At 52.2% G+C, this 24,312-nt stretch overlaps 2 protein-coding genes across 2 annotated transcripts in view; both read left to right on the top strand.

Annotated features, from left to right (window-relative positions):
- The first annotated feature begins 69 nt into the window (after positions 1 to 69).
- Positions 70 to 13,716, top strand: LOC122386628 (claspin-like). Its single transcript, XM_043375992.1, has 20 exons — positions 70 to 131; positions 998 to 1,707; positions 1,847 to 1,945; positions 2,935 to 3,119; positions 3,439 to 4,386; positions 4,631 to 4,869; positions 5,091 to 5,351; positions 5,582 to 5,665; positions 6,034 to 6,263; positions 6,927 to 7,152; positions 7,433 to 7,522; positions 7,885 to 7,957; positions 10,175 to 10,314; positions 10,483 to 10,645; positions 10,797 to 10,944; positions 11,237 to 11,369; positions 11,671 to 11,804; positions 12,229 to 12,408; positions 12,629 to 12,832; positions 13,104 to 13,716. Exons 2-20 carry the CDS (start codon positions 1,018 to 1,020, stop codon positions 13,224 to 13,226), a joined length of 4,350 nt encoding a protein of 1,449 aa, XP_043231927.1. The 5' UTR covers positions 70 to 131; positions 998 to 1,017; the 3' UTR covers positions 13,227 to 13,716.
- Positions 13,717 to 15,904: 2,188 nt separating this feature from the next.
- The window catches only part of LOC122386647 (myosin-7B-like), a 45,793-nt gene continuing 37,385 nt past the window's right edge, over positions 15,905 to 24,312 (top strand). Inside the window, exons 1-2 of the mRNA XM_043376033.1 lie at positions 15,905 to 16,215; positions 18,509 to 18,585. Of these exons, the coding sequence (XP_043231968.1) occupies positions 16,122 to 16,215; positions 18,509 to 18,585 (171 nt within the window). The 5' untranslated portion in view covers positions 15,905 to 16,121. The remainder of the gene's footprint in view (positions 16,216 to 18,508; positions 18,586 to 24,312) is intronic.

Below are 24,312 nucleotides of genomic sequence, written 5' to 3'. Positions count from 1 at the left end.
TCATCAAATCCCTTCACAAATAAAGCGCGCGGAATTTATCAAAAGACTGATGATGCTCCGAGCGCCTTGCTCCGAGCGCTCCCAGTCGTGTATTTTGCGTTTTGGGATGAAACTGAAACAGCGCGAATAAAGTGAGAAAATGTAGATTTATCGTTTAGTTTTGTTGTGTCCAAGATTTTTCCGCTGACTTGCAAAGTGAACATTTTGAAGTCATTTGTAGGCTGAAATAGAAAGTCTCTCTGACTCAAGCTTGACGTAAACTCTAAGGAGGCTCTGCAGCTACAGTGAAAAAGCAAACCAGAGAAGGAATTGATACATGCCATACTTGCTGGCTTGATCTATTTTTTACGCTTGGTATTATTTTAAATTTACCACTTTTGTACTTAAACAGACTAGTGAGGGTACTTACCAATGAGTTAGTACGAGGTACGAGGTACAGAGTGTCAAAAAGATGCTAAGTTCAAGAACAGTAAGAACTATTGACTTTCTCAATGGTTTAAAATGAAGTTTGTCAGGGATGAAGAAGTCCATAAATGCTCAAGGGCTGATGATGTTGATAGTTAACTTGATGGTGACAAGTCACAGCACAGAGCATTATTGCTGTTGCTCATAATGGATCCACTTTTCAGCCTTTTCTTTGTTCAGTCCAGCGGCATTAAATGCAATTGAATTATCTTGCTTAGTGTGCCTTTCTGAGGCCAATTGCTAGTTGATGTTGGCCACTTCATTTTTCAATTTAAGTCCACATCACACATGCATTGTTTTGCTTATTTACCAAGAAATCCACATGAACAGATCACTAGATGCATGCATGTTCTTTGAACTTCTCATTAAATGCTATGGGTGAATTGGCAATGGAGTGGTCAGATTAATCATAACCCTGACTCATGCATTTAAATAAGATATAATTGTTTAAGTAGATTAAGGTGAGTAAAACCATAGTGGTTGCCTGCTAGTCTTTGAAAATTAATTTACACCTCACCATTATTGTTTTCAGGGGCACAGATTGCTGCTGCAATGGCTGCAGCTGTGGTGGAGTCCTCTATTCAGGAGAGCATTGCCAACACTCCAGCAGCACATATGGCAGCCAGTCAGTCTGAGCCAGAACAGCTCAATGCTTCTGGAACTGTTGCAGCCCAGAGCACTGTTGAGAGCCAGTCTGCTGAGAAATCATCGCAGGAATGTAGTCAGGCAGCTGCAGCTGACGCACCCAGTAAGGACCATGTGAGCGCTGAGTCACAGGAGCCTGCTGCTGCCAGTGACGATGACACACAGCCAGAGAGCAGCCCTCAGCAGCAGGCTGACGGAGGACGGGCCTCGGACTCTGACAGTGACGAGGAGCCAGTGCGCCGGCCGCGCGCGCGCCGCCTGGCCGTGGACAGTGACGACGAGCCGTCCGACGCCGCACCGCCGCCGGCCGACCACGGAGACTCGGACGACGGGGCAGGGACGGCGAGGAAGGTGCCGGCGCGCGGCCGGGTCCGCCGGCCCGTCCTCGACTCCGAGGAGGAGGACGGACCCGGTTCGGGCAGAGACGGGGCAGCCGAGAAGGGGGCCGGGCCGCCGGCGGAGGGAGGGGCCGCGGCCGGGGACTCTGCGGACGAGGAGAGGGAGAGGAAGGAGAAGAACATGAGGCGGCTGATGGCGCTCGCCGACAGCTCGTCAGAGGACGAGAGGCCCCGGCCCGACACTCCGGCCTCGCCCACGGTAAGGACGGATATGACGACCTGCGTGCCTTGTATGTAACGTTTTTTTTTTAACGTAGTGGTTCATTTGGATATGAAAGTTTCATTTCTTTCGGTGTGTGTCATTTGCCATTTTTCATGGTTCATCCTTTTCCCAACAGCCAGCAATGGATGCTGATGAAGACCAAGCGGGAACAACCAAGTCTGGCAGAAAGAAAAAGCCACAGAAGAAGAAAGTTGAGAGGCGCAAAATCGAGCAGGTATGCAATTCTTGTGGCATTTTGTCTTGGATATTTTCTGACACTTTCGTTAAAAGTCAGCACAAATGTGGGTATTGTGCCAGTTTTCAGCATGCACTTACAACCAGGGATGCGGAGCCGTGGAAATTTCAGACGGCTCCGGCTCCGGCTCCGGCTCCGGAGAAAAAAATCGGCTCCGGCTCCGGCTCCGGCTCCGGATGAAATGTTATGGCGGCTCCGGCTCCGGCTCCGGCTCCGAGTAAAATGGTCCGGCTCCGGCGGCTCCGGCTCCGACTAAGTACATCCCCTACGCAATCAATTAAATACGGGTGGAAGAAAAATTGGATTGGTTATACGCGTTACTCTTTGCCATGACCGGCTCACCGCGTCCCCGCGCAAACGCACCTCGGAGAGAACTGGCAGAACAAAGGGCTAGGAAGCGATGGCATTGGAAACGCAGTCGCCGCGAATCGGAGTTCAGTGAACCATCGTAAGCTGACACCCGTCTCGGCTGCATTGGGGGGTGAGGGGTGGGGGGGGGGTGTGGGATGAGACGGTGCTGGGAGTCGCAGTCCACTGCACTGGTTTGAAAACAATGGCCGTCACCTGATGACTGGTCCTCATGTTCTGGGGATGCAGTAGACGTGGGGGGGGGGGGGAAGAGCAAACAGGAAGTTGTTTGCGTACTGTGGGATACTGGGGATATTCGGATTTTTTCATTCACTTGATGGCCCATGACGTAAGTACCATATGTTTTACTGCCTTGTACTGTCAAACCGAACTAGGTCAATTATTTTTTTCCTCTTCAAAAAATAAAAAGGAGCCGGAGTCGCCCCCTTTTTTGGCGGCTCCGGCTCCGGCTCCGGCTCCGGGCTATATTGTTTCACGGCTCCGGCTCCGGCTCCGGCTCCGGGCAAAATATGCCGGCTCCGGCGGCTCCGGCTCCGACTCCGGCTCCGGCTCCGCATCCCTGCTTACAACCACAACCCTCGCATTCCCGCGTTGCCCAGGAGGCGGCCGAGCAGATGCGTCAGATCCGCAGCGCCGCCCAGCGGCGGACGCGCGAATCACGGCTGAACCTGCCCTACCACCGGCCGCGCCAGCGGACCCTGCACGAGTTCCTGGCGCGCCGACAGAAGGCGCCCGCGCTGCCCGACCACCCGAGACTGGCCGCCGATGAGGCCGACTATATCACGTGAGTCGCTTAGCTGCGAAAAATAGAGGGTGCTGAGATATGGTCAGCACTTGGAATGGGAGGTGGTGCCTGTTAGCGTGACATATTAGCATTGCAGGAGTAAAATGCGGAAGATATTCGTGTGAAGCCTAGGAATAGCTCATTGGCTTGTCCGGAGCCAGATTCGCAGTTCCCTCGCCAGCTGCGATATGATGACAGTCACACAGTTCGTTTTGCGTCGTCACATTTGCTCTACCATTTCGTCATGAAGTCACTTATTTATTTTTGTCCAGTGATTTTACGTTGTCTTCCATTTTTCCCTTTACTTTTTCTCCCACAGGAAGAAGCTGCAGGAGAAGGAGAAGGAGATCGAGGAGTTTTACAAGTCTGAGTCGGAGAAGGGGGACGACTCGGACCCGGAGTGGAAGCCGGACGGCGCCGCCGCCGCCGCGGACAGCTCGCAGCCGCCCGCCGCTCGCGCCGCTGCTCCTGCCCCCGCTGCTGCTGCCGCTCCCCCCGCTCCTGCTCCTGCTCCTGAGGCGCGGGAGGAGGAGGAGGAGGACCGCGTGCTGTCCCAGTCGTCGCAGAAGGTCCAGGAGTGGCTGGAGGGCGTGCAGCCGGCGGGAGAGGGCGCCCACACCCCGCCCATGTCGGACGAGACGCCGGAGACGCACACTGAGACCGAAAGAACGCCACTGGGCCCGGAGACGGAGCCGCGGGACACGGAGATGGAGACAGAGATCGGCACGGCTGCAGGGACGGAGAGCACTGCGGCAACGGGAGCAGCAGCGGACACCGGCCCTGCGGAGCCCGCCGCCGGGTCTGCCGGGGAGCGGAGAGAGCCCGAGCCGGAGCCTCCGGCGGAGGAGCGGCCGGCGGAGACGGAGGAGTCCCGCTCCGTGTCGGCGGACACGGAGACCACCAGCCTGGCGCCGGGCGACAGCGCCTCCGAGGTCAACGCCCGCGCTGCTGCCGCCGCCGCCACCACCGCTGATGTCCCTGCTACCTCTGCCACCCCTGCCGCTACTTCTGTCGCCGCTCCCTCTACGTCCGCCGGCGCGGGCTCGGCGGGCCGGCTGGCCCGTCTCGCGGCCCGCCTGCCACAGCTGGGCGCCGTGCTGGGCGCCACGCCGCGGCTCCAGCGGCGCGGAGAGGTCGTCTCACTGGACGACAGTGACGATGAGCGCGGCGCGCCCGAGCCCACCGAGCTGGATCGGTTCGTCGAGCGCTTCGTGCGCCACTCCAACGCCAAACCCAAAAAGGCCGAGAAGAAGACCGTCAACATCAGGTGAGTAGCGGCGGGAGGGATACCCGCGGCTCTGAGTGATAGTTACACAGCTTATGGGTGCAGCTTCATAATCATAGAGCTACATACATACATGTCTGAAACGACATTTACAATATTTTTACGGTTTTTTAATCGACACCCCATCCCTCACTCCTTCTGCGGCCTGGCACGGATCTGAAGTGACCCTCCCTCCTCCCAGCCTGGTGTGGTTCTGTAGTGACCCCCCCCCCCCCTCTCCCCGCAGTTTGGTGCGTTTCGAGAGTGACGCGGCGGGCGGCCAGCAGCTGGTGGCCGACTCTGTGCCGGTGACGGTGAGCTCCGGTGACCGGGCCGAGCCCTCTGACGGTCCGCCGGGCGCGCAGCGGCAGCAGCTGCGGCGCGCGCTGCGCGACACCATCCGCCGGCAGAGGGAGGAGGCGCGGCAGAGACGGGAGCGCCAGTACAAACTGTACAACAGCGAACAGGTGGACGACGGCTACCTCGGTGAGTGAAACGAGAGCGACGGGGCGAATCTGTTGGGACGTGAGGGGATGTACGTACATATTTAGGCTATTGAGCCCTTTTGATGGATGCAGGCCATGAATTGCGACAGGGTTATGTTTACTGGTAGATAAAATAAGTCGAATAGATATATCACTAGCAGCGACAGACTTCACTGGACTGTTGTGACCTCTCTTTCTAACGTCACCTTCTCACACCGTCAGACGACCTGCCGGACGAGGAGGCGGAGCTTAGTGACGTCAGCAGCGACAGCGGCGAATCAGAGCCCGAGGAGGAGCCTCCGCTGACGGAGACGCCGCGGAAACGCTGCCCGCTGGTGGACGACGAGGCGGAACAGGACGAGGAAGAGGACGGAGACGGAGACGGAGACGGAGACGGAGACGGAGACGGAGACGGAGAGGAGAGAGACAAGGGGGAGAAGGGAGGAGATGACGAGCTGAAGCTGGTTCTCGAGGATGACGATGGTGAGGAAGGAAATGGTCACAGAGAATGGAATGTGTTAAAATAATCATATGTTTGTTGAATGCATTTTTTCATTTTGAAACAAGACAAACGTATTCAACTGATTTATTTGCCGCTGTAAGAGCAGTAATGGTGTGTTCTGTATCGTCGTCTCCACGAAATCCGTACAACGTAACGCAGCGATGCGGTCCGTGCAAACGCTCTTACGCTTCCCTCCCTCCCCCCTCCACAGAGGACCTGCTGGACTCACCACCTCGCCGGGCCAGTGTCACCACGGAGCCAGAGCTGTTCAGCACACAGCCGAGCGGCGCACACGGTAACTATAAGGAGCACCTGTACCGGGATATACATGATCGTAGTGTGAGGCCATGGACTGCAGCATGGTCGTACGGCGAAAGCATCGTCCTGTCGTGGCTGGGGCAGCTTATCGCTAAACTATCCTGGTAAACTTTAATTTGTATGATATGGTTGCTGGCCAATGTTTGTTGCTCTAGCCTTTTTATGCTAAACATATTTACCATGGAGACAGGTATTGTATGTAGAAATATGCAGCCTATGCTACTCTGCGGCCGTGAGTTCCTCACACACATCTCCCACTCCACAGCGGACTCTGCGAGTCAGGCGGACTCCCAGGACTCGGACCGCGCCAGCAGCTCTCTGGTGACTCCCCGCTCCTTTCCACAGCGGACTCTGCGAGTCAGGCGGACTCCCAGGACTCTGACCGGGCCAGCAGCTCTCTGGTGACGGCGCACCAGCCCGGCGGAGGGTTCAGGTTCGGCGGTACCCGCGCCGCCGCCGACGGGCCCGGACAGGAGTCTGCGAGGCTCACACCCGCCCTGGACTCCCAGCCGACCGGCGGTCAGCCGGATACGCAGCCGGTGGACGGGGAGCCGGACACCCAGCCTACAGACGGGGTGAGTGGGGCTATACACCGGACACGCAGCCTACAGACGGGGTGAGCGGGGTTATACACCGGACACCCAGCCTACAGACGGGGTGAGTGGGGCTATACACCGGACACGCAGCCTACAGACGGGGTGAGCGGGGTTATACACCGGACACCCAGCCTACAGACGGGGTGAGTGGGGTTATACACCGGACACCCAGCCTACAGACGGGGTGAGAGGGCTATACACCGGACACACAGCGTACAGACGGGGTGAGTGGGGTTATACACCGGACACCCAGCCTACAGACGGGGTGAGTGGGGTTATACACCGGACTCCCAGCCTACAGACGGGGTGACCGGACACCCAGCCTACAGACGGGGTGACCGGACACCCAGCCTACCGACGGGGTGAGTGGGGCTATACACCGGACACGCAGCCTACAGACGGAGTGAGTGGGGCTATATACCGGACACACAGCCTACAGACGGGGTGAGTGGGGTTAGGAATTAGACAGCTACATTGGACGGCAGCAGACGCCTATTGTGAACGGACTTATGCTGACCTGCGGGAAATATGCTTGTGGGTACAGAACTTGTAAATAAAGGAGTTTTTTTTTGTGATTTTCACCTGCCTTTACCAGACAACCTTCTACTCCAATCACTGAATCCCTACCATCTTTCCCCACAGACGGGCAGTTTCAGCGTGCCCCCGGCTGACGACTGGGACGAGCTGCCGGCCGGCGCCGCGGACGACCTGCCCGACTCGCTGTCCCAGCTGGGGCCGCTGCGGCTGAGTCCGGAGGCGCGCGGCGCCGCCGGCCGCGGTCCCCGCTCGGCCATCGGCGCGCTGATCGACCCCGCCGCGGACGACACCATGGACGACTTGATGAGTCTCTGCTCCGGGAAATTCGACGGTGAGGTTATCCACCCGAAGGATTTGCGTCATGCTTTGTGAGGGTGAGAGGGATATGGATTGATTTACGTAATTTCGTGTTCTGAGGCTGTATTAGGAGTCAAAATTGTACATTAAAGAAGAAATTCAAGCACGATTTTGGCGCATGTGAATGGCACTCCCATAAGCAAGTAATTTTAAGAAGTTTTCCATTGTGATTTGTGCTCTTCGTTGCTGAGATGGGCCTTCCTGTCACGTCATGAGTTCCTACTTCATCTCACCGCCCCTGTTCCGTTTTGCAGCGGCGCCGGTCTCTGGCCGCCCCGCGAAGGTGACCCGCGCCGACACCCAGCCTGTGGACCTGCTCTCCGTGCCGGCGCCAACCAACAAAGGTCGGTCAGGGGACACAGTTTAGCAGTCCTACAGCTGTGAGGCTGAACATTATGGGAGCTGGCTGGCGGTTGCAGTATGCATCGCACAGCTTAGGAGATCCATGAGGGATTTAGAGGATAGTCTTGCGCATATGGAAACCAGATATGATATTATATATAGCTCGTCCTTAGGTCACTCCGTTGTGACTGTCTTGCGTTAAATGGTTTGGCTTGCTTCTGGTCACCCGTTGCTTATGTGCGGCTTTAACCAATTGTATATTTGCACGCATGTTCGGAGTATTCGAAGAGACGGTTTCTTAGTCTTTCTTAGGTTAGTTATTTCTTAGCCGATCTGTGACGTTTGACGTTTCGTTCCTTTCCAGACGGCGTGTGGACGGCCGGGGCGGCCCCTAAGAAGGGCTCCGACCGCGACCCGTCCTCTGAGCCACTGCCGGGGTACGTGTCGGGGTCGGGTCACCAGTCAAAGGTCGTATGGATGGGCTCACATTTTATTCTCGCTTCAGCTTGAAGGTCAATGAGACGACTCCAGCTGCCTATCGTTTTGATCACTGGGGACGTCTACTAACTCTTCGTTACCGCTGTGCATTTGTGACAGTCTGCCGTCACACGAGTAAGTGAGTGCCTGCTGTGTTTGTACAAGTGAAGCGATGTCACTGAGCCACCTCCATGTGTCAGTGAGCTGGTGATGTCCGAGGTTCCATTTCTCTGTGTCAGGATGTCGCTGATGTCGGCGGTCGACATTCACAGTCCATGTGTCAGTGATGTGATGTCCGAGGCTCCATTTCTCTGTGTCAGGATGTCGCTGATGTCGCCGTTGGCCGACATTCACAGTCCCTGTGTCAGTGAGGTGACGCCCGAGGCTCCATTTCTCTGTGTCAGGATGTCGCTGATGTCGGCGTTGGTCGACATTCACAGTCCCTGTGTCAGTGAGGTGATGTCTGATGCTCCCTCGTGTATCAGTGAGGCGATGTCCGATGCTCCATTTTTCTGTGTCAGGATGTCGCTGATGTCGGCGGTCGACATTCACAGTCCATGTGTCAGTGAGCTGGTGATGTCTGAGACTCCATTTTTCTGTGTCAGGATGTCGCTGATGTCGGCGGTCGACATTCACAGTCCGTGTGTCAGTGAGGTGATGTCTGAGGCTCCATTTCTCTGTGTCAGGATGTCGCTGATGTCGGCGGTCGACATTCACAGTCCGTGTGTCAGTGAGGTGATGTCTGAGGCTGCATTTCTCTGTGTCAGGATGTCGCTGATGTCGGCGGTCGACATTCACAGTCCGTGTGTCAGTGAGGTGATGTCTGAGGCTCCATTTCTCTGTGTCAGGATGTCGCTGATGTCGGCGGTCGACATTCACAGTCCATGTGTCAGTGAGGCGATGTCTGAGGCTCCATTTCTCTGTGTCAGGATGTCGCTGATGTCGGCGGTCGACATTCACAGTCCGTGTGTCAGTGAGGCGATGTCTGAGGCTCCATTTCTCTGTGTCAGGATGTCGCTGATGTCGGCGGTCGACATTCACAGTCCATGTGTCAGTGAGGCGATGTCTGAGGTTCCATTTCTCTGTGTCAGGATGTCGCTGATGTCGGCGGTCGACATTCACAGTCCGTGTGTCAGTGATGTGATGTCTGGTGCTCCCCCGTGTGTCAGTGATGTGATGTCTGAGGCTCCATTTCTCTGTGTCAGGATGTCGCTGATGTCGGCGGTCGACATTCACAGTCCATGTGTCAGTGATGCGATGTCTGAGGCTCCATTTCTCTGTGTCAGGATGTCGCTGATGTCGGCGGTCGACATTCACAGTCCATGTGTCAGTGATGCGATGTCTGAGACTCCATTTCTCTGTGTCAGGATGTCGCTGATGTCGGCGGTCGACATTCACAGTCCGTGTGTCAGTGAGGTGATGTCTGAGGCTCCATTTCTCTGTGTCAGGATGTCGCTGATGTCGGCGGTCGACATTCACAGTCCATGTGTCAGTGAGGTGATGTCTGAGGCTGCATTTCTCTGTGTCAGGATGTCGCTGATGTCGGCGGTCGACATTCACAGTCCATGTGTCAGTGAGGTGATGTCTGAGGCTCCATTTCTCTGTGTCAGGATGTCGCTGATGTCGGCGGTCGACATTCACAGTCCATGTGTCAGTGAGGTGATGTCTGAGGTTCCATTTCTCTGTGTCAGGATGTCGCTGATGTCGGCGGTCGACATTCACAGTCCGTGTGTCGGTGAGGTGATGTCTGAGGCTCCATTTATCTGTGTCAGGATGTCGCTGATGTCGGCGGTCGACATTCACAGTCCGTGTGTCAGTGAGGTGATGTCCGAGACTCCATTTCTCTGTGTCAGGATGTCGCTGATGTCGGCGGTCGACATTCACAGTCCGTGTGTCGGTGAGGTGATGTCTGAGGCTCCATTTCTCTGTGTCAGGATGTCGCTGATGTCGGCGGTCGACATTCACAGTCCGTGTGTCGGTGAGGTGATGTCTGAGGCTCCATTTATCTGTGTCAGGATGTCGCTGATGTCGGCGGTCGACATTCACAGTCCCTGTGTCAGTGAGGCGATGTCTGAGGCTCCATTTCTCTGTGTCAGGATGTCGCTGATGTCGGCGGTCGACATTCACAGTCCGTGTGTCAGTGAGGTGATGTCTGAGGCTGCATTTCTCTGTGTCAGGATGTCGCTGATGTCGGCGGTCGACATGTTCGAGGACGGCAACGCCAACATGCCACTGGACATTGTCTCCGATGACGAGGACGCCTCCAGCTCCCAGCTGGTCAGACAGAGGAAGCGGCGCCGACGGCTCGTCTTCTCAGGTGAGTGGGCTACACGGAATGACTCCGGAAACATCGGATGTTAATTCATTTGTCAATACCATGAAGGCTGTAGCAGCCGCTCTTCCCCACTGTACGGACAGGCATGATTGTTGATGGTTTTAATTGTTCGTTGTTCTTGGCGTGAACTCGTCCTCCCTGTCCCCGTAGATGACGAGGGGAGCGGCGGGGACGAGCCGTTTGAACACGGAGCCGCCGGCAGTGGGGACGAGGACGGAGAGGACAGCGGGGAGGACAGCGTGCAGGCGGCGCGCGCTGAGGACAGCTCCCTGCCCACCGACTTCACCGGATTCCTCGGCGGCGACCGGAAAAAGTGAGTGGATCCACACCAGAGTCCGGAAAGCTGTAATCATTAATTTGATGAGCCTTAGAACAACTATCATTGCTCTTGTAAGCAGAACGGTAACTGCCAGGCATGCCTCGGTGACTGACCCGTGACCCCGTCTGCCGTCCGTCTCTCCCAGAGTTCGGTCGGAGTTTTTCGAGGCGGAGGCGGAGCTGTCGGGCTCGGACGAGCCGTCCGAGGACGAGGAGGACGGGGACGAGCTGGACAAGATGGACGAGGAGGAGGCCGACGCAGAGCTCATTGACGAGCGAAAACTGCGGCTCGAGGTGCGGCTGACACGGGCGGAACGAGGAGCGAGGGGACGGGAACTAATGCTGGAACGCTTTACTTGTATAGCTGGGTGAGAAGGGATTGGGTTTGAAAGTGAAGCTCGCAGGTGTATCTGGAATTGAATACGCGTCGCTATTGTTTGCTCCACGTTGGCCTTGACGAGTCTCACCTGCGTTGCGCTCCGGATTGCATTATTGCAGTGTAACCCTAGTTATCCATAGTTACTGAATAGTTAAGAGCACACGAAGGAGCACGTCCGGCTGATCCCGGCGTTCTTATCTGCCCCAGGTGGAACGGATCCACCAGAAGAAGGCGCTGGACGAGGACATCCGCGAGATGAAGCTGTTCCAGGAGCGCTTCCTTGAGGACGGCGACCTGCACGGCAAGGGCCGCGAGAGGAAGTTCCGCTGGAGTAACGCAGGTCAGTGGCCGGCGATGGACGCAGTTCACTGGCCGTGTTGATCTGACCACTAGCCGTCAGTTAACGCCGGTTTGGTATCTCACCGTTTAGAGTATCTGATAGGTGGTATCCCAGAGGTTCAGTCAGCGTTTACGCTCCGTGGTGATTTCTTCTTGTTCGGCGGTTGTCGTCCCTGACCGTTATTCACCGTCTTACGTAGCTACTCGTTTCACCCTACTACCACTGACGCTGCGACACCTGCCGCTGTGCTGAGATCCACCCGTCGAGTCCCCGTCCCTCACCGTCGCCATCCCCTCACCAGACGACGCCGGTGACGACTCGAACGAGCGCCGCCCGTCGGACGACGAGGCCGACCCCGGAGAGGAGGAGCGGGACGAAAAGTGGCGCATGGAGCGGCACGAGCGAGAAAAGTGGCTCCAGGAGCACGGACAGAAGGTGGGAGCAGGGGTCACTGGTGGGGCACGGAGAAGAAATATCTTCGACATGACCATTTCATTACTAATCTAGTTCGTATGTCTTGCTGGGCCTCGTTTCATAAAACGATTCCGTAACTTACGCCGGTTTTTGGTCTTGTATTGCAAGTGCATGTGAAGCGATGGCGATGGTTTGAATCGTTGAATTTATTTATCATGCAAGCAAGAACAGAAGGGATAAGGGAAATAAATTTATCCTTTCACATGCGCTTGCAATACAAGCCCAAAAACCGGCATAAGTTACGGACTCGCTTTATGAAACGAGGCCCTGGAAACGTTTCATGACGAAGGGGGAGCGTTAGTAAGTTGTCGCTCAATGTCCCGCTGCAGTTGCCTATATTTCCACTGGTCGGTGACATTTACCCCGTCTCCCCGTTTCCGCCCAGGGTCCTGAAGAGGACGAGGAGCCCCAGAGTGGCGGATTCACGTTCATAAAGCCGGGTCAGCGGGTGGTGCGGCGACTACAGAAACCCGCTGAGTCAGCCCCGGCCGCCCCCGCCGCCGCCGCTGCCGCCCGACCGGCCGGCCAGCCACCGCCGCTACCCTCCAGTCCGCGGGCCGTCAAGGTGGGTAAGGTCACGGATACACTTGCAGTCTTGTTGCCATTCTTTGTACTTTTCCGACCCGATTTGCGTAGCAGTACCGGACGATCGAATACCGAGACGCTTATTGATGCCAAAACCGACGCCGGCCTTCTTGGCTGTTCTCTGCTAGCTGTATGGTTGACGGTGGTGGTCAGGTAGGTGACTGGCTTGGTACGTTAGCTGACGGTCCGCCTGCCCTCAGCTGGTGTCTCGCGGCTCGTTCCTGCGCCGGGGGAAGGAGGCGCTGGCCCGCCTGGTGACCACGGCACGCTCCCTGAGCCTGCCGGCCGGCAGCTCCTCCAAAAACTCATCCAACCGCACCTTCTCGATGGGGAAGCGGCAGCCGTCGGAGTCGGAGCCCGACCCGGAGGTCGAGGAGCAGTTCCAACAGACCGTCGAGGAGAAGGTACGTACGTACGGTGGGTGCGGCGGCGGCCGGACCCGCGCACAGTGACTCTTACTTCCTTGTACTCCGGGGCTCTGGGGGATATTTATAATCTCTTATCTTATCGATGCAATATTAACGTTCATTGCATTTCTGTCACAGTTGCGTACTTTTCTCCAGTTTCACCTCTCTTTTCCGGCGTCCCATCCCGCGGCGCGCCCCCGATCCGCAGTTTTCCCTGACTCCTTAACTATAGTAATCACTGATCAGCCATTCTGCTCGCTCTCCGCAGACGACCAAGCGGAAGACGCCCAGCACTCCCGCCACGGACCCGAAGCGCGCCAAGTTGTCTCGCAGCTTCTCCTCGCTGGCGGAAGACAGCCAGTCCAGCAGCCTGTTTAGCATCATCTTGTAGCGTCCGCCGGCCGCGGCGGCAGGGGCGCCGCTCAGAGGTCCGAAGGGTGTCCTGACGTGTGTGCGTGTCTTCGGGTGAACGGGCATTGGCCTCTCAATATGCACTATGTGCGATCGTGGGTGTTTATAGTACGAGTGGGTGCGAACTGTGCTGTTTATAGTATGAGTGGGTGCGACTGCGCTGTACGCTTGTGTGTGAGAGTGATATCTGGAAACTGTATTTAGCTCGGATGAAAGTTAGTTGGTTTTATTTGTGTGGTTTTCGTGTGGAATAGAAACTTTTGCCGAGCATTAGTGGATAGTTTGGTGACTACGGGCGATTTTTTAGTTGTAAGAGCCTGCGATTTTTATGTTGCATCTGCCACCCGGTGAACTTTTTCGAGAGTTTAACCGTAGTGGCATGTCACCAAACAATACAGTGAATGATACCAAATGTGTACAGCTTGTTTTGCATCACCGGTTAGCTGATAAATACATAAGAAACATGTCAAGTCTGTCTCTACTGAAGCTGAACGAAATCCTCCTGTCCTCTGCAAGATAAATGCATCATCTCCTTTCGAGAGAGCATACTGTATTAGACTGGCAAGCCGATGCTGCATCCCATGTGACCAGGGGCCCGGGAACGATTTTCAAGTTGGGGGGGCGAGCCTAAAATGCCTGACATGATGCATATGAAGCAGTGGCGTAGTTAGGGGTATAAGGGGACACGTACCCCACCCCCCCCCCCCACCCCCCACCCATCGGGTTGAAAGGGACCCTCGGGTCCGAGAGGACCTGCGGTGCCATTTGACCGCTGAGGATTAACGATGACCATATTTCGACTCAGAATGGCCTCATAGGTCTCGTTAGTGCACCTTATGGGCCCTAAATAACCACACTAAAATCTCAACAAGGGCCCACGCCGGCTTCTGAGGGAATCTTGCAGATTTTAAGGGCCCCTCGGTGGTCTCCAAAGGCCCGTTACTGGCCTCTGAGAGTTCTTACCGGCCTATGAGGGGCCAGTTCTAGGGGCATTTCCCGCCTGTGATGGTCACACACTTATTTTTCCGAGGTTCCCATAACGGCAACTGAGGGGGCCCTCATCGGCGCCTATGAGGGCCCACACCGGTGTCTCTGAGCATTTCACACCCCCAACTCTGAGTGCCTATACCAGTGCTAAAGCCCTATATCGGCGGCTCTGAGGATCCAACAGTCAACACCTGCGCATCTAAAGGCCACCCACTGGAAACTTTGGAGGGCCCCACACCGGTGACTCTGAGCCCTGAGGGCCCCACCGGCGTCTGACAGTACCATGCCGGTCTCTAAGGACCCCACAAGACTTCTTCTGCCGGCCTAAGGGCCCCGTGCCGGTCACTGGTTGGTTTGTAGTTCCTGTTGGGTTTCCCCCTGTTGGTTTGTATAGGGTTCGCGTCAGCAGCTCTAAAGACCCCACACCCGTCTGTAACGGCTCCACACCAGCGTCTATGAGATCCCAGAGCAACGCCTGTAAGGACAATCACACTAGCACCTCTGTGCGCCCGAACCGGCACCCATGCATCGCGGCCCATACCAATGCCTCTAAAGGCCCCTTACCGGCGCGGCGGCTCTGAGGGCCCTATACGCCGGTGATTCTGAGGGTGCTACCGATAACCAAATGCATCAGACAAGCCCTTAGTGTCGCTGAGCTTTAATCCCATAGATACCGGCCTTCCGAGGGCGCCACGTCAGTGCACTCATTGCCCCACACCCCTCCCTCACACCCGGAGCGGGTAAACTGTGTTATACCTATATTATAGCAACGATTTTACCACCGTTGTACGTTATATATTTCTCAAAGTTTTCTCAAAATGGTCTAGTATAAAATCTGGCCTGCCAAACTCATGGCCAAGGCCAGGCCCAAACCAAAACGGGATAACAATAGCAGATGTTGTGAAATCGATACTGTATCAGCAGAAACCATTCAGATGGCTAGGAAAATGCCGTGTGATGATGTTTAGATGGAAAACAAGAAGGAAAGAAGTCCGGAAAAGGGAAGAAAGATCCTTTCACGCTGCCTCAATGTTGAGGGGGCGCCGCCCCCTCGGCTCCCAAGTTGGGGGGGCAAGCGCCCCCGCTGCCCCCCCTGTTCCCGGGTCTATGCATGTGACCTAAACCGCAGGTAGTTCGTGCTGAGCGTTCGCCCGCGGAAGGCGCGATGCCGCCGTGCTGCTTGTACATAACATAGGTCCTTTCTCCACGATGACTGACTACCGAGAGACTTGGGTGAGGGTGAGGGACAAGTTTGCAGTCCACACCTCAATGTCAATGTCATTAATCAAAAGTGATAGCCACTTGGCGGCTTTCTTCATATGCAAGCCTTCGTTGGGTAATATTTTTAGATGAGCGCCAACTGCTAAATCCGCTCGGACGAGACTGGTTTCTGGAAAGTAGTTAAATAAATATTATCGTGTAACAAGAAAGTTAAATCATGTGGATATTTCTTGACACCTTAAAATGATAGGAAATGGCTTTTCATTACAAACATAGCAAAATAAAGTACCTAATGGCATGCGAGGTTTTGGACTAAATGATCAAACGAATCAAACATACCATTATTTGACAAGCAAACAAAAATATAGCAGTCAGCAGGAAAATGATAGTACGACACTAATGGCGCTATACTTTCAAAACAACTGCGCAGGTGATGACGCGTCCCATTCGTGTTGTTTGGGTGGCTTGTCAGGATATAATTGAATTTATGATGATTTTTAGATCTCTTATTGATTCCTGTCTGTCGAGACAGCTCATTTAATTAAAAGGCAAATATGCTGGACGGCCATGAATGATTTGTAGTTGCTGATAGTCTTGGAGCAATTGCAGAGACCTTGCAAGAAGTGGTGCATAACTCCAAGCTTGGGACTTCATTCGTTTTTCAATCATGTCCTGGCTGGGGGACAGCTTCAGTAGCCTCAAAGGCCAAATATCAAATATTGCTAAGGAAGTACTCGCAGAAGGAGCAGATGAAGTTGATGGTAAGTACCTACCCTTTATACCCCTTACGGCATGAGCTTGGAACCTTTCACTTTGACTTGTGAACGATAAAAATAAGCATTTCAAAGCTTAAAATGTACTGATTAATCAGAAGGTTAAATTAATTGTAAATGAAAAGTTATGTATGCTCAAATCAATTGTGGCATGTTCAGCACCCTATTGTCTTTCCGCTGACATTAATAAATTTGCAATAGTTCAAGTTTTGTCCAATGTTGTTGGCATTCAAAGTTCTCTCATGTTTCAGTTTTAGTGCCCTTTTAGTTATCATGGATAGGCATGATTTCTTTCCATTTTTAGGTATTTTGGAAATGCAGAAGGCTTTATGACAATGAAGACTTCATGGAGTGTATTATGCTCTTTTTTCTTTATTTCCTCTATACCATGGAATGTCTGTTGTGTTTTACCTCATGTATTTATTGTCTTATGTAAATCTTGATTACTTTTCAATACATTTTGCTCCTTATTCTCATGAATTGAACAGTTAGGTATATTGATAATGAAACAGGATATTGATTACACCTCTTGGTCTGTTGATATGCACTGTCTGAAAGGTCTGGCACTTTTGATCAGCATGATATAATGCAATGAGATGCTATAAAACAGCCTGTTTTTCTTTTTTAATTTCCCGTAATCCACCGTGTTATTCTGTTTTAATTTCCCATATTCTACCCCGCTTTCTGTTATAGGACCTTTAGTATTTCAGTTAATATTGATATAAATGATGGATGACCTCACTGTATCATTTTCCATCCTAAGATATGTTTTATCACCACTTTAGCTTGATATTACTATAGTAAATACAGTAAACATGCTACTGTAGAAATTAGAAAACATAGTTGATAGCCATGGTTCTTTAGTCTATTTGATTTGTGTTGTGGCCTGTGGGGTGGATTCCAAGCAAACACATGTGGTGGGACACCTGCTGTCCACCTTTCTGAGATGTAGGTGGCTGTCCTGCAATAACATGTTATCCCAGTTTTAGCATTGTTTAGGTGATTTCCCAGCTCCACTCACTTGGTGAAGGCATTTGGCCCAGCCTGCCCAGTGCCCAGGGCCAGTTCTTTGCTGAAAACTGGTGCAACTTTGTCGCCACCGCCGCTCGGACCCGCTCTAGGTCGAGTGCGGACGGATTGCGAGTCCGCGAGCGTCTGACGGTTTAAAGTTCGGTCGCGACAGGTACGGGCAACAATTGACCGTCTGCCTGGTCTACCTATAACAGTGTCCACGTTTCAACTCAGGCAATGTAGATTTTGTTGTAACGTTCATTGCGCGGTGGATAACCGAACTGACCCCGTCCGACCTCTGGGGTGCCGTGTCAGACCGTGGGAGTACGGTCACTCTCAGAGGGCAGCACTCAGCGACCTCTGGGTGCCGTGCCAGACGGTGGGAGTTGTAAGGTGTGGTCAGTTTCAGACACTCGATCAGAGGGCAGCACTCGCCGAGCTGTGAGAGGCACGGAGTTCGATACCCGGTAGTTCCAAGGTTCAGACCCCGTGAGTAGTCCACTCTCCACAGGCTCGTGTGCCACGGCTGTTGTCGATGGTTACGCAGTCCGCCACTCCACGTCCGCGCAGCGGTAGGAAACGTTTCACTTCTAATGAGTTGACGGTTAGCTTTTGGCAATATGTTTTATTTAGGGACCATTCGTGGGTAGAAGCGTTGGAAGTGTTGGTTGAGCATCGAAAATGTATCAGTTCGTATGTCGGATATCAGATTCAGGCACAGAACTAGCATATAGGTACCTATAGATCATCTACTGAGGTGAAAACCGCTAATTGTTTCTGCATTCGCACGACCTCTCGAGTGTCGCCCAGTGTTTTCGCTATATCGTGAACCAGGGCTCGGGAGTGAGGGTGTTACAAACCCAATGGCTCATCACTCCGACGAGTGGGCGAGATCGCACTGACGAATTCGGATTGCGTACAGCGCCATCTAAGGGCGCACACTTTGTGAATCCTCCACCAGATGTCAGCTGGGGCATGAAATTGTTGATGACCTTACGGAACGAGGTCCGTTCGGGACTATCGGCCTCAGGAACGCTTTCCTTCAGGACAGCAGATGACATGGCCTAGTAAGCCGATTGTCTTGTTGAATACATATTACTTCGATGGTTAAAAGAAAAATCAGCAGGGTGGCAATGGGAGTGAAAAACGGAAAAGCCGATTACCTATGTCCCGGAATGCTCCTTGCCATTTCCTCCCGCCAGTTGTCCCCGTCACCCGTAAGTCTTTTGATAACATGCAGCCAACTGATCATATTTTTGTCGTTTTGCAGATCAGGAGATGCAACTGAAGATAGCTAATGACAAGATAAAGGCACTCGAGGCGTCCAATGCTTCCCATGTGGCTGAGGTGAGTTATGACTCGTTCGTGTTGTACACCTACTCTCGCCTTTTGTGCCTGTAGCTAATGCGACTCTGCACAGCGCACTGACAGTTCAGGTGGATTTTTTGCGCCTATGCTTATATATAGGGACCGGTGGAACCCCCAGGATTCTCCTCGCTCCCAGTTCTTCATCAGTTCGCTGAATGAATATCTTAAATGACAATGCCGAGATATCGAAGACTGACCTTTAAGCTGGTGCCTATACAGTCTATGCCGTGTACGTGCGGCGGGGATTAACCTCACAGTCTCTCAGATGGTACTGTAGAGTCACTGCCATACGGTGCCATTTTAACTTGTGAAGACAAGACTGACTTTGTTCTTAGTCTTATCCTAACGCGGAAAGAATTTCTGAGCATGTCGCTGGCATACATCTCGCTTATCACGCATACGACTGGAACAGTCGCTCAAACTTTCACACAATACTTTGCAGCTGCATCTATTTCGCCTCAAGCCCTTTTTGTGTGATAAAGAAATCCAGCGGTGAATTTGTCTGTAAGTGCATTAGCTGTTCACCTTTTTGGTACCTACACATACCCCTGGGTTCATTTTGATCGGTTTATATTGTCAGAATCTTAGTGCGCCTCAGCTGCTGTTGACGATCGGACGGTACCAAAAGTGGCGCCGGTACCGGGGAGTGGGGGGGGGGGGGGAGGCGTCGGCGGCCTGTCACGGCTGTGACGCTGACGTGTGACACGTGACAGCGCTGACCCGGATGGACGCGTCACGGGCGCCCCTTCAATCCCTCCCTCCCTCTCGACCTGTCCGTTCGACCTGTCCGGTTTCCCGGTCGGCTCCCCTCCCTCCTTCCCTCCCTCTCCCTCCCTCCTTTCCTCCCTCCCTCCCTCACTCCCTCCTTCTCTCCTTCCCTCCCTCCCTTCCTATCTCAAAAATGGCGGCGCTCCGACTCACCATTTTTGCACACCTGTTTATTTTCTGCACGTGATGTAAAAATTTCAGACCCAGGTCATCCAAGGTCATATCATTAGGTCACGTCAAGTGATCTTACCTCAGAAAGGTTATAATTTTCGCCATAGCTCATACACCGAGTGAACGATTGCTTTGAAGTTTTCCGCATTGATAACAGGAAAAGCATGTATAAAATTTATGTCTCGGAATTTTTATATCGGTGACCTAAGGTCAGGTCAATTTTACGCTCTCTCACCAGTCAATGGGAGAAGATGGAAAGGCGCCTCTTTTGGAGGAACGTCATTCTAAACGCTCTCAAACATCGGGATGCAGGTAAAGATGACTCACTGAATGGGAAAATTGCACCTGTGACCCCTCCTTATGTCCCTGAGGTCAGCAAAGACATGCTAGAGCGATGAAAACACCTTAGATGTATTCAGGTCGACGATACGGATAGACTGATGTGCAGCAGGATTTTTTTCAGGTCAGGCCTTAGGTCAGATTTTCAAAATGACCTTTTAAGGTCAAGTTATAGTTCATACGATGCGTCTCGACGAGAGGAGCACGATGCTGGCAAAATAAATATTGTTTTTCTTGAGTCAAAAATTATTACAGAAAACTTTCTCATATCAACGGCTGTTCTTAGTTTTTGCTCTCTTTAGGCTAAACTACTTTTTCAGAAAGAGCGCTAAGACGGCTATCAAATTCGCTTTTGCGCGGCGTTGTAGCTCTATTGGTTCCCGGGTTATGCGCCGGTTTCTCGAGAAAAAAAAATGTTTAAATAGGCAAAATTGTATCTTTTCTGACCACTGGTTAACAGTATGTATAAAATGCATGTCTCGTTTTTTTTATATCTGTGGCCTAAGGCAGGTCGATTTTGCGACCTCTCCATTATAAGTCAATGGGAGAAAATTGAAATGCGCCTCTTTTGGACGAATGTCATGCTAAACCCTCTCAAACATCGGTTCATAGGTAACATGACACATTAAATCGAAAAATTGCACCTGTGGGCTGTAACCCCTCTGTGTGATCCTGAGGTCATCTCAGGTCATGAAAGGCAACCAGCAGTTTTTTTACTGTAACTTTTGATAGAGACGTGCTAGAGCGATGAAAACACGTCAGATGTGTTCAGCTCAACGATACGGATCGACTGATATCCAGCATGACCCTTTCCGGTCAGGTCATGACCTTGACCTGAGGTCATTTGTTTCTAAATGACCTGTAAGGTCACCGTATAGCTCATTCGACGCGTCTCGAGTCCTCTACGAGAGAAACGCGAAGCTGGCAAAATTGATATCGTGGCTCTCCGGAGTCAAAAGCTATTACTGAAACCATTTGTTGTGAAAACGGCTATTTTTAGAGTTTTTGCCCTCTGAAGGCTAAATCGTTGACCTGAGGTCAAATCTGAGAGCAATGCTCAGAAAGGTCTGTAAAAAGGCTATCGAATGCGCTTTTATGTGGCGCTGTAGCTCCATTGGCTCCAATTTAGTCGTTGGCAGTTTCCAAAATTGTTGAAGTGGGCTAAATTTGACCTGTGATAATCTCTGGTGACCTGACCTTTGACGTGACCTAAAAAATGACAGAAGTGTTTCTGACGTTATTTTTGACGCTCTTTCGATTGCCGCTAACTGCGACATGTCGCTACTGTACTTGGCCCAGGAGCCGAGTTAGACCGGGGGGGGGGGGGGGGGGCGTTAAAACGCCCCCCGTTCCACGGCGCGGGTTAAAGACAAAATTATCTTCGCGTAATAACTTTCCAGCCTGTAAATGCTATGCAACGCAAGGAAGAGTTTGAGTATGATAGCTCTAGTTTGCAACGAGTTGTAATTTTTACATCCTTCGACTTATTTGTTGCCCTCTTGTTACCTGAGTTTGAAAGCGCAGGCACAAAGAAGATTAATTGTGGGCACATGTTATTTCGTCCGAATGATGAAGGGACCATGATGTTGTCTATAATAGCCTGGTGGTGTTTTGACATGTTTTTAGGTGGCACTCGTTAATTGCTGCCAGGTGCTTCCGACCATCTGCATTTTGGCAATTAATCAAACGTCTGGCATTTAACGGTAGCACGCTGGAATGTTCACATTGAAGCGATATTATAAAATGTTTTTTTTTTCTGTTAGAGTATGATTATGCCATTCACGAATGAAGCTATAAGCAGCTTATATGTTTATATTTACGAGTGAGTGCATGTTTACGAGGGGCGTTCAAAAAGTTGTCGGCCCGACCATGAAGGAGTAGAGATACGACGTCGACTTATTAGACCAAAAATGTTCATTTAGTCAAATAACCAGCGTTAAGACAAAAATATTTCGCGCAGCGCTTCGCGAGAGGCCTCTGGGTCTCCATAGCCAAGTGGGTTTTGGACGCATCTGGCACGTCCAAGACGGCTGCTTTTGTCTCCTTGCTGTCAGCGAAGTTGCCACTGCTAAGCAATTTCCTTATGTTGGGGAAGAGGTGGCAGCCTGAGGGTGCAAGGTACGAAGAAAAAAGTGGCTGTGACAACAACTCGAAGCCACAGCTCACTGCTTCGCTGATCGTCACCCTGCTCATGTGTGCTGGTGCTTGGTCCTGGATCAGACGCACACTTTAAGTCAGCTTCCCTAGTCTCTCCTTGATATCTGCTGCTTGCTACTGTTATCAAAGGGAGTTGTAGCATTCATCATGAATTGTGCGCCCCTGTTTTAGAAAGCTGACGAGCAGAGCCCCGCCATCATCCAAAAATGCAACCACTGTCACCTTGCTGTCTGACTTTAACACGTCGCACTCATTTGGTGGCCTTTACTCAGTGTGCTTCCACTTGTGCAACTCGATCACGCCCTGAGGGTCAATGTGTGACACCCACAATCCCTCCACGGTAACAAGTAGTTCAATGAACTCTTTTGGATCTTCGATATAGGGGCCAAAATTTTCGCGTTACGCCTCCTTTCGAGTTTGCCTTTCCTCTGGAGTCAACAAACGGGGGATGCATCTTGCAGAGATCTTAAACATATTAATACGCTGTCGGAGAATGGCTTTGATGAACCTGATAGACACCTCCGCTTCTGCTACGTTGTTTCAGACCAGAACATTTGTCATTTTTCACAAAGAAGTGCTTATTTTTCATATTTTCTTGAGTCAATGCTGTTGATGGCTGGCCACTGCGGGGGTGACCATTAAAGATCTGTTGACCAAAATTGAACAGAGATGCCCACTTTTTGACGCTACTGTAAGAACGACAAACCTCAACATGTGTTGGCACTAGCCTTTCGTGAATAACGTTTGGTGCATTTTTCTGCAATGCATGAACCAAATCACTGTTCTATTCTGGGCGTCGCCCATTCTGACCGGGAATAGCAAACTATGTTACGACTAATTAGCAGCCTGAACCAATCACAGGGCAGATTGGTTAATGGCTACGTAAGTGGACATCCCAATAACACAACATTGAACTCACCGCGTTGCAGGCCGAAATTCCAACTCCTTCATGGTTGGGCCGAGAACTTTTTGAACGCCCCTCGTATCGCTTAAGGAGCGTCGTGTGCCGGCGTCATCCCTATAGGTATGCCTCCAGGACTACTCGTAAAAAGCCCCAGGTCCAGAATGCTTGTTCCTAGGGGGAATGATGGACGCAGGATTCTTCTAAAGACCAAACATGGAATGCTTGTTAGCATTAGATGGGTCATTGGCCGTGGATTAAAAAAAAAAAACACACACACACACACACACATTTCAACTGAGTGCCCAGCTGCGTAATATCCAGTTGGAATAGGTCCATTTTTTTTGGGAACCGCTGCTCTAGATTATCGTTAAAGAAGAGCTGTGGAAACATGGTACAGCTGCCATAATTGATCTGTTTCCATTTTCCCTTCATTTACCGGCTGCGCACCGCCTCAGACAGTGACAGACAGATGGGTCTGTGATAGCATACCTCTGATACCATGGCGCACATGTGGGGCCCGAATGGCGAAACGAAGGGCGCATGGACATGGAGTTGTTGATGGTTCGGTGTTGGTGTGACCGGTAGAAAAGCTTCGACGCTAAAAATTGTGCACGTAAACAGCTGCGCACGTTGACAACCATGCCCTTTAAATGCGTTAGTCCCAAATAGGACGATTCGGCTGAAGGTGCAACGGAGCCTTTTGGGCTAAGTCGAGCTTGTCTTTGAATACAATAAATATTAAGTTGAATACGGTCAAATCGTATTCAACCTGTATCGGACCTGTCCTGTGAGCAGCGGGAATGGAGGTACCGCGGCGCTAACTGATGAACAGATAGTGTTTGTGCTGTTCGTATGACCTGGTCAGTGGTCCAACCTTTCTGTGTCGCCAGTCATAGTTTTTGACATTTCAGAACGAAGCGCGAGCTGAATCACTCAGCTGAATAATGGTCTGATGCAATGTCGAGAAATGTGGCATAATGATGTGTTTTTGGCTTACCTATAGCTCCAATTTTCTTAACTAACTACCGCTCAACTTAGTTTTCCAAACGGTCGACTGCACTCTGCTAAATGTTTCTCGAGTTGTTCTTTTGTGCTCAAATCGTTTCATGCATGAATATTATTCCTCCATGTATGTCAGCGAGGGAAGAGGGCCGTGCCGGACAGAGGGAGGGAGTGAGAGGGAGGACGCTCCGAGGGGAGGTGTATGTACCGCCGCGCCGGGGCGTACCGGGTGCCACGTGGCTCTGTGGCGGTGCTCGAGCGTCAGTCGGTCGCGTTGGCTGACATTTCCTGACAGTGTGTCGGAACATTACCTATATTATCACGATGAACATGCAATATTGCCCGGTCTAATTATTCAATGTAAC

This window comes from Amphibalanus amphitrite, unplaced genomic scaffold (genome assembly GCF_019059575.1).
Source record: "Amphibalanus amphitrite isolate SeventyFive unplaced genomic scaffold, NRLGWU_Aamphi_draft 000258F_arrow, whole genome shotgun sequence".
Taxonomy (NCBI): domain Eukaryota; kingdom Metazoa; phylum Arthropoda; class Thecostraca; order Balanomorpha; family Balanidae; genus Amphibalanus; species Amphibalanus amphitrite.
This window is presented reverse-complemented; position numbering and strand designations above follow the sequence as displayed.

What these genes read in the sequence shown, in the direction of transcription:
- LOC122386628 (XM_043375992.1), top strand. Translation starts at nt 1,018, where the DNA reads ATGGCTGCAGCTGTGGTGGAGTCCTCTATTCAGGAGAGCATTGCCAAC. An exon ending in CTCGGCGGCGACCGGAAAAA is followed by an intron (nt 10,646 to 10,796) that starts GTGAGTGGATCC and finishes CGTCTCTCCCAG; the next exon opens with AGTTCGGTCGGAGTTTTTCG. An exon ending in AGCGAAAACTGCGGCTCGAG is followed by an intron (nt 10,945 to 11,236) that starts GTGCGGCTGACA and finishes TATCTGCCCCAG; the next exon opens with GTGGAACGGATCCACCAGAA.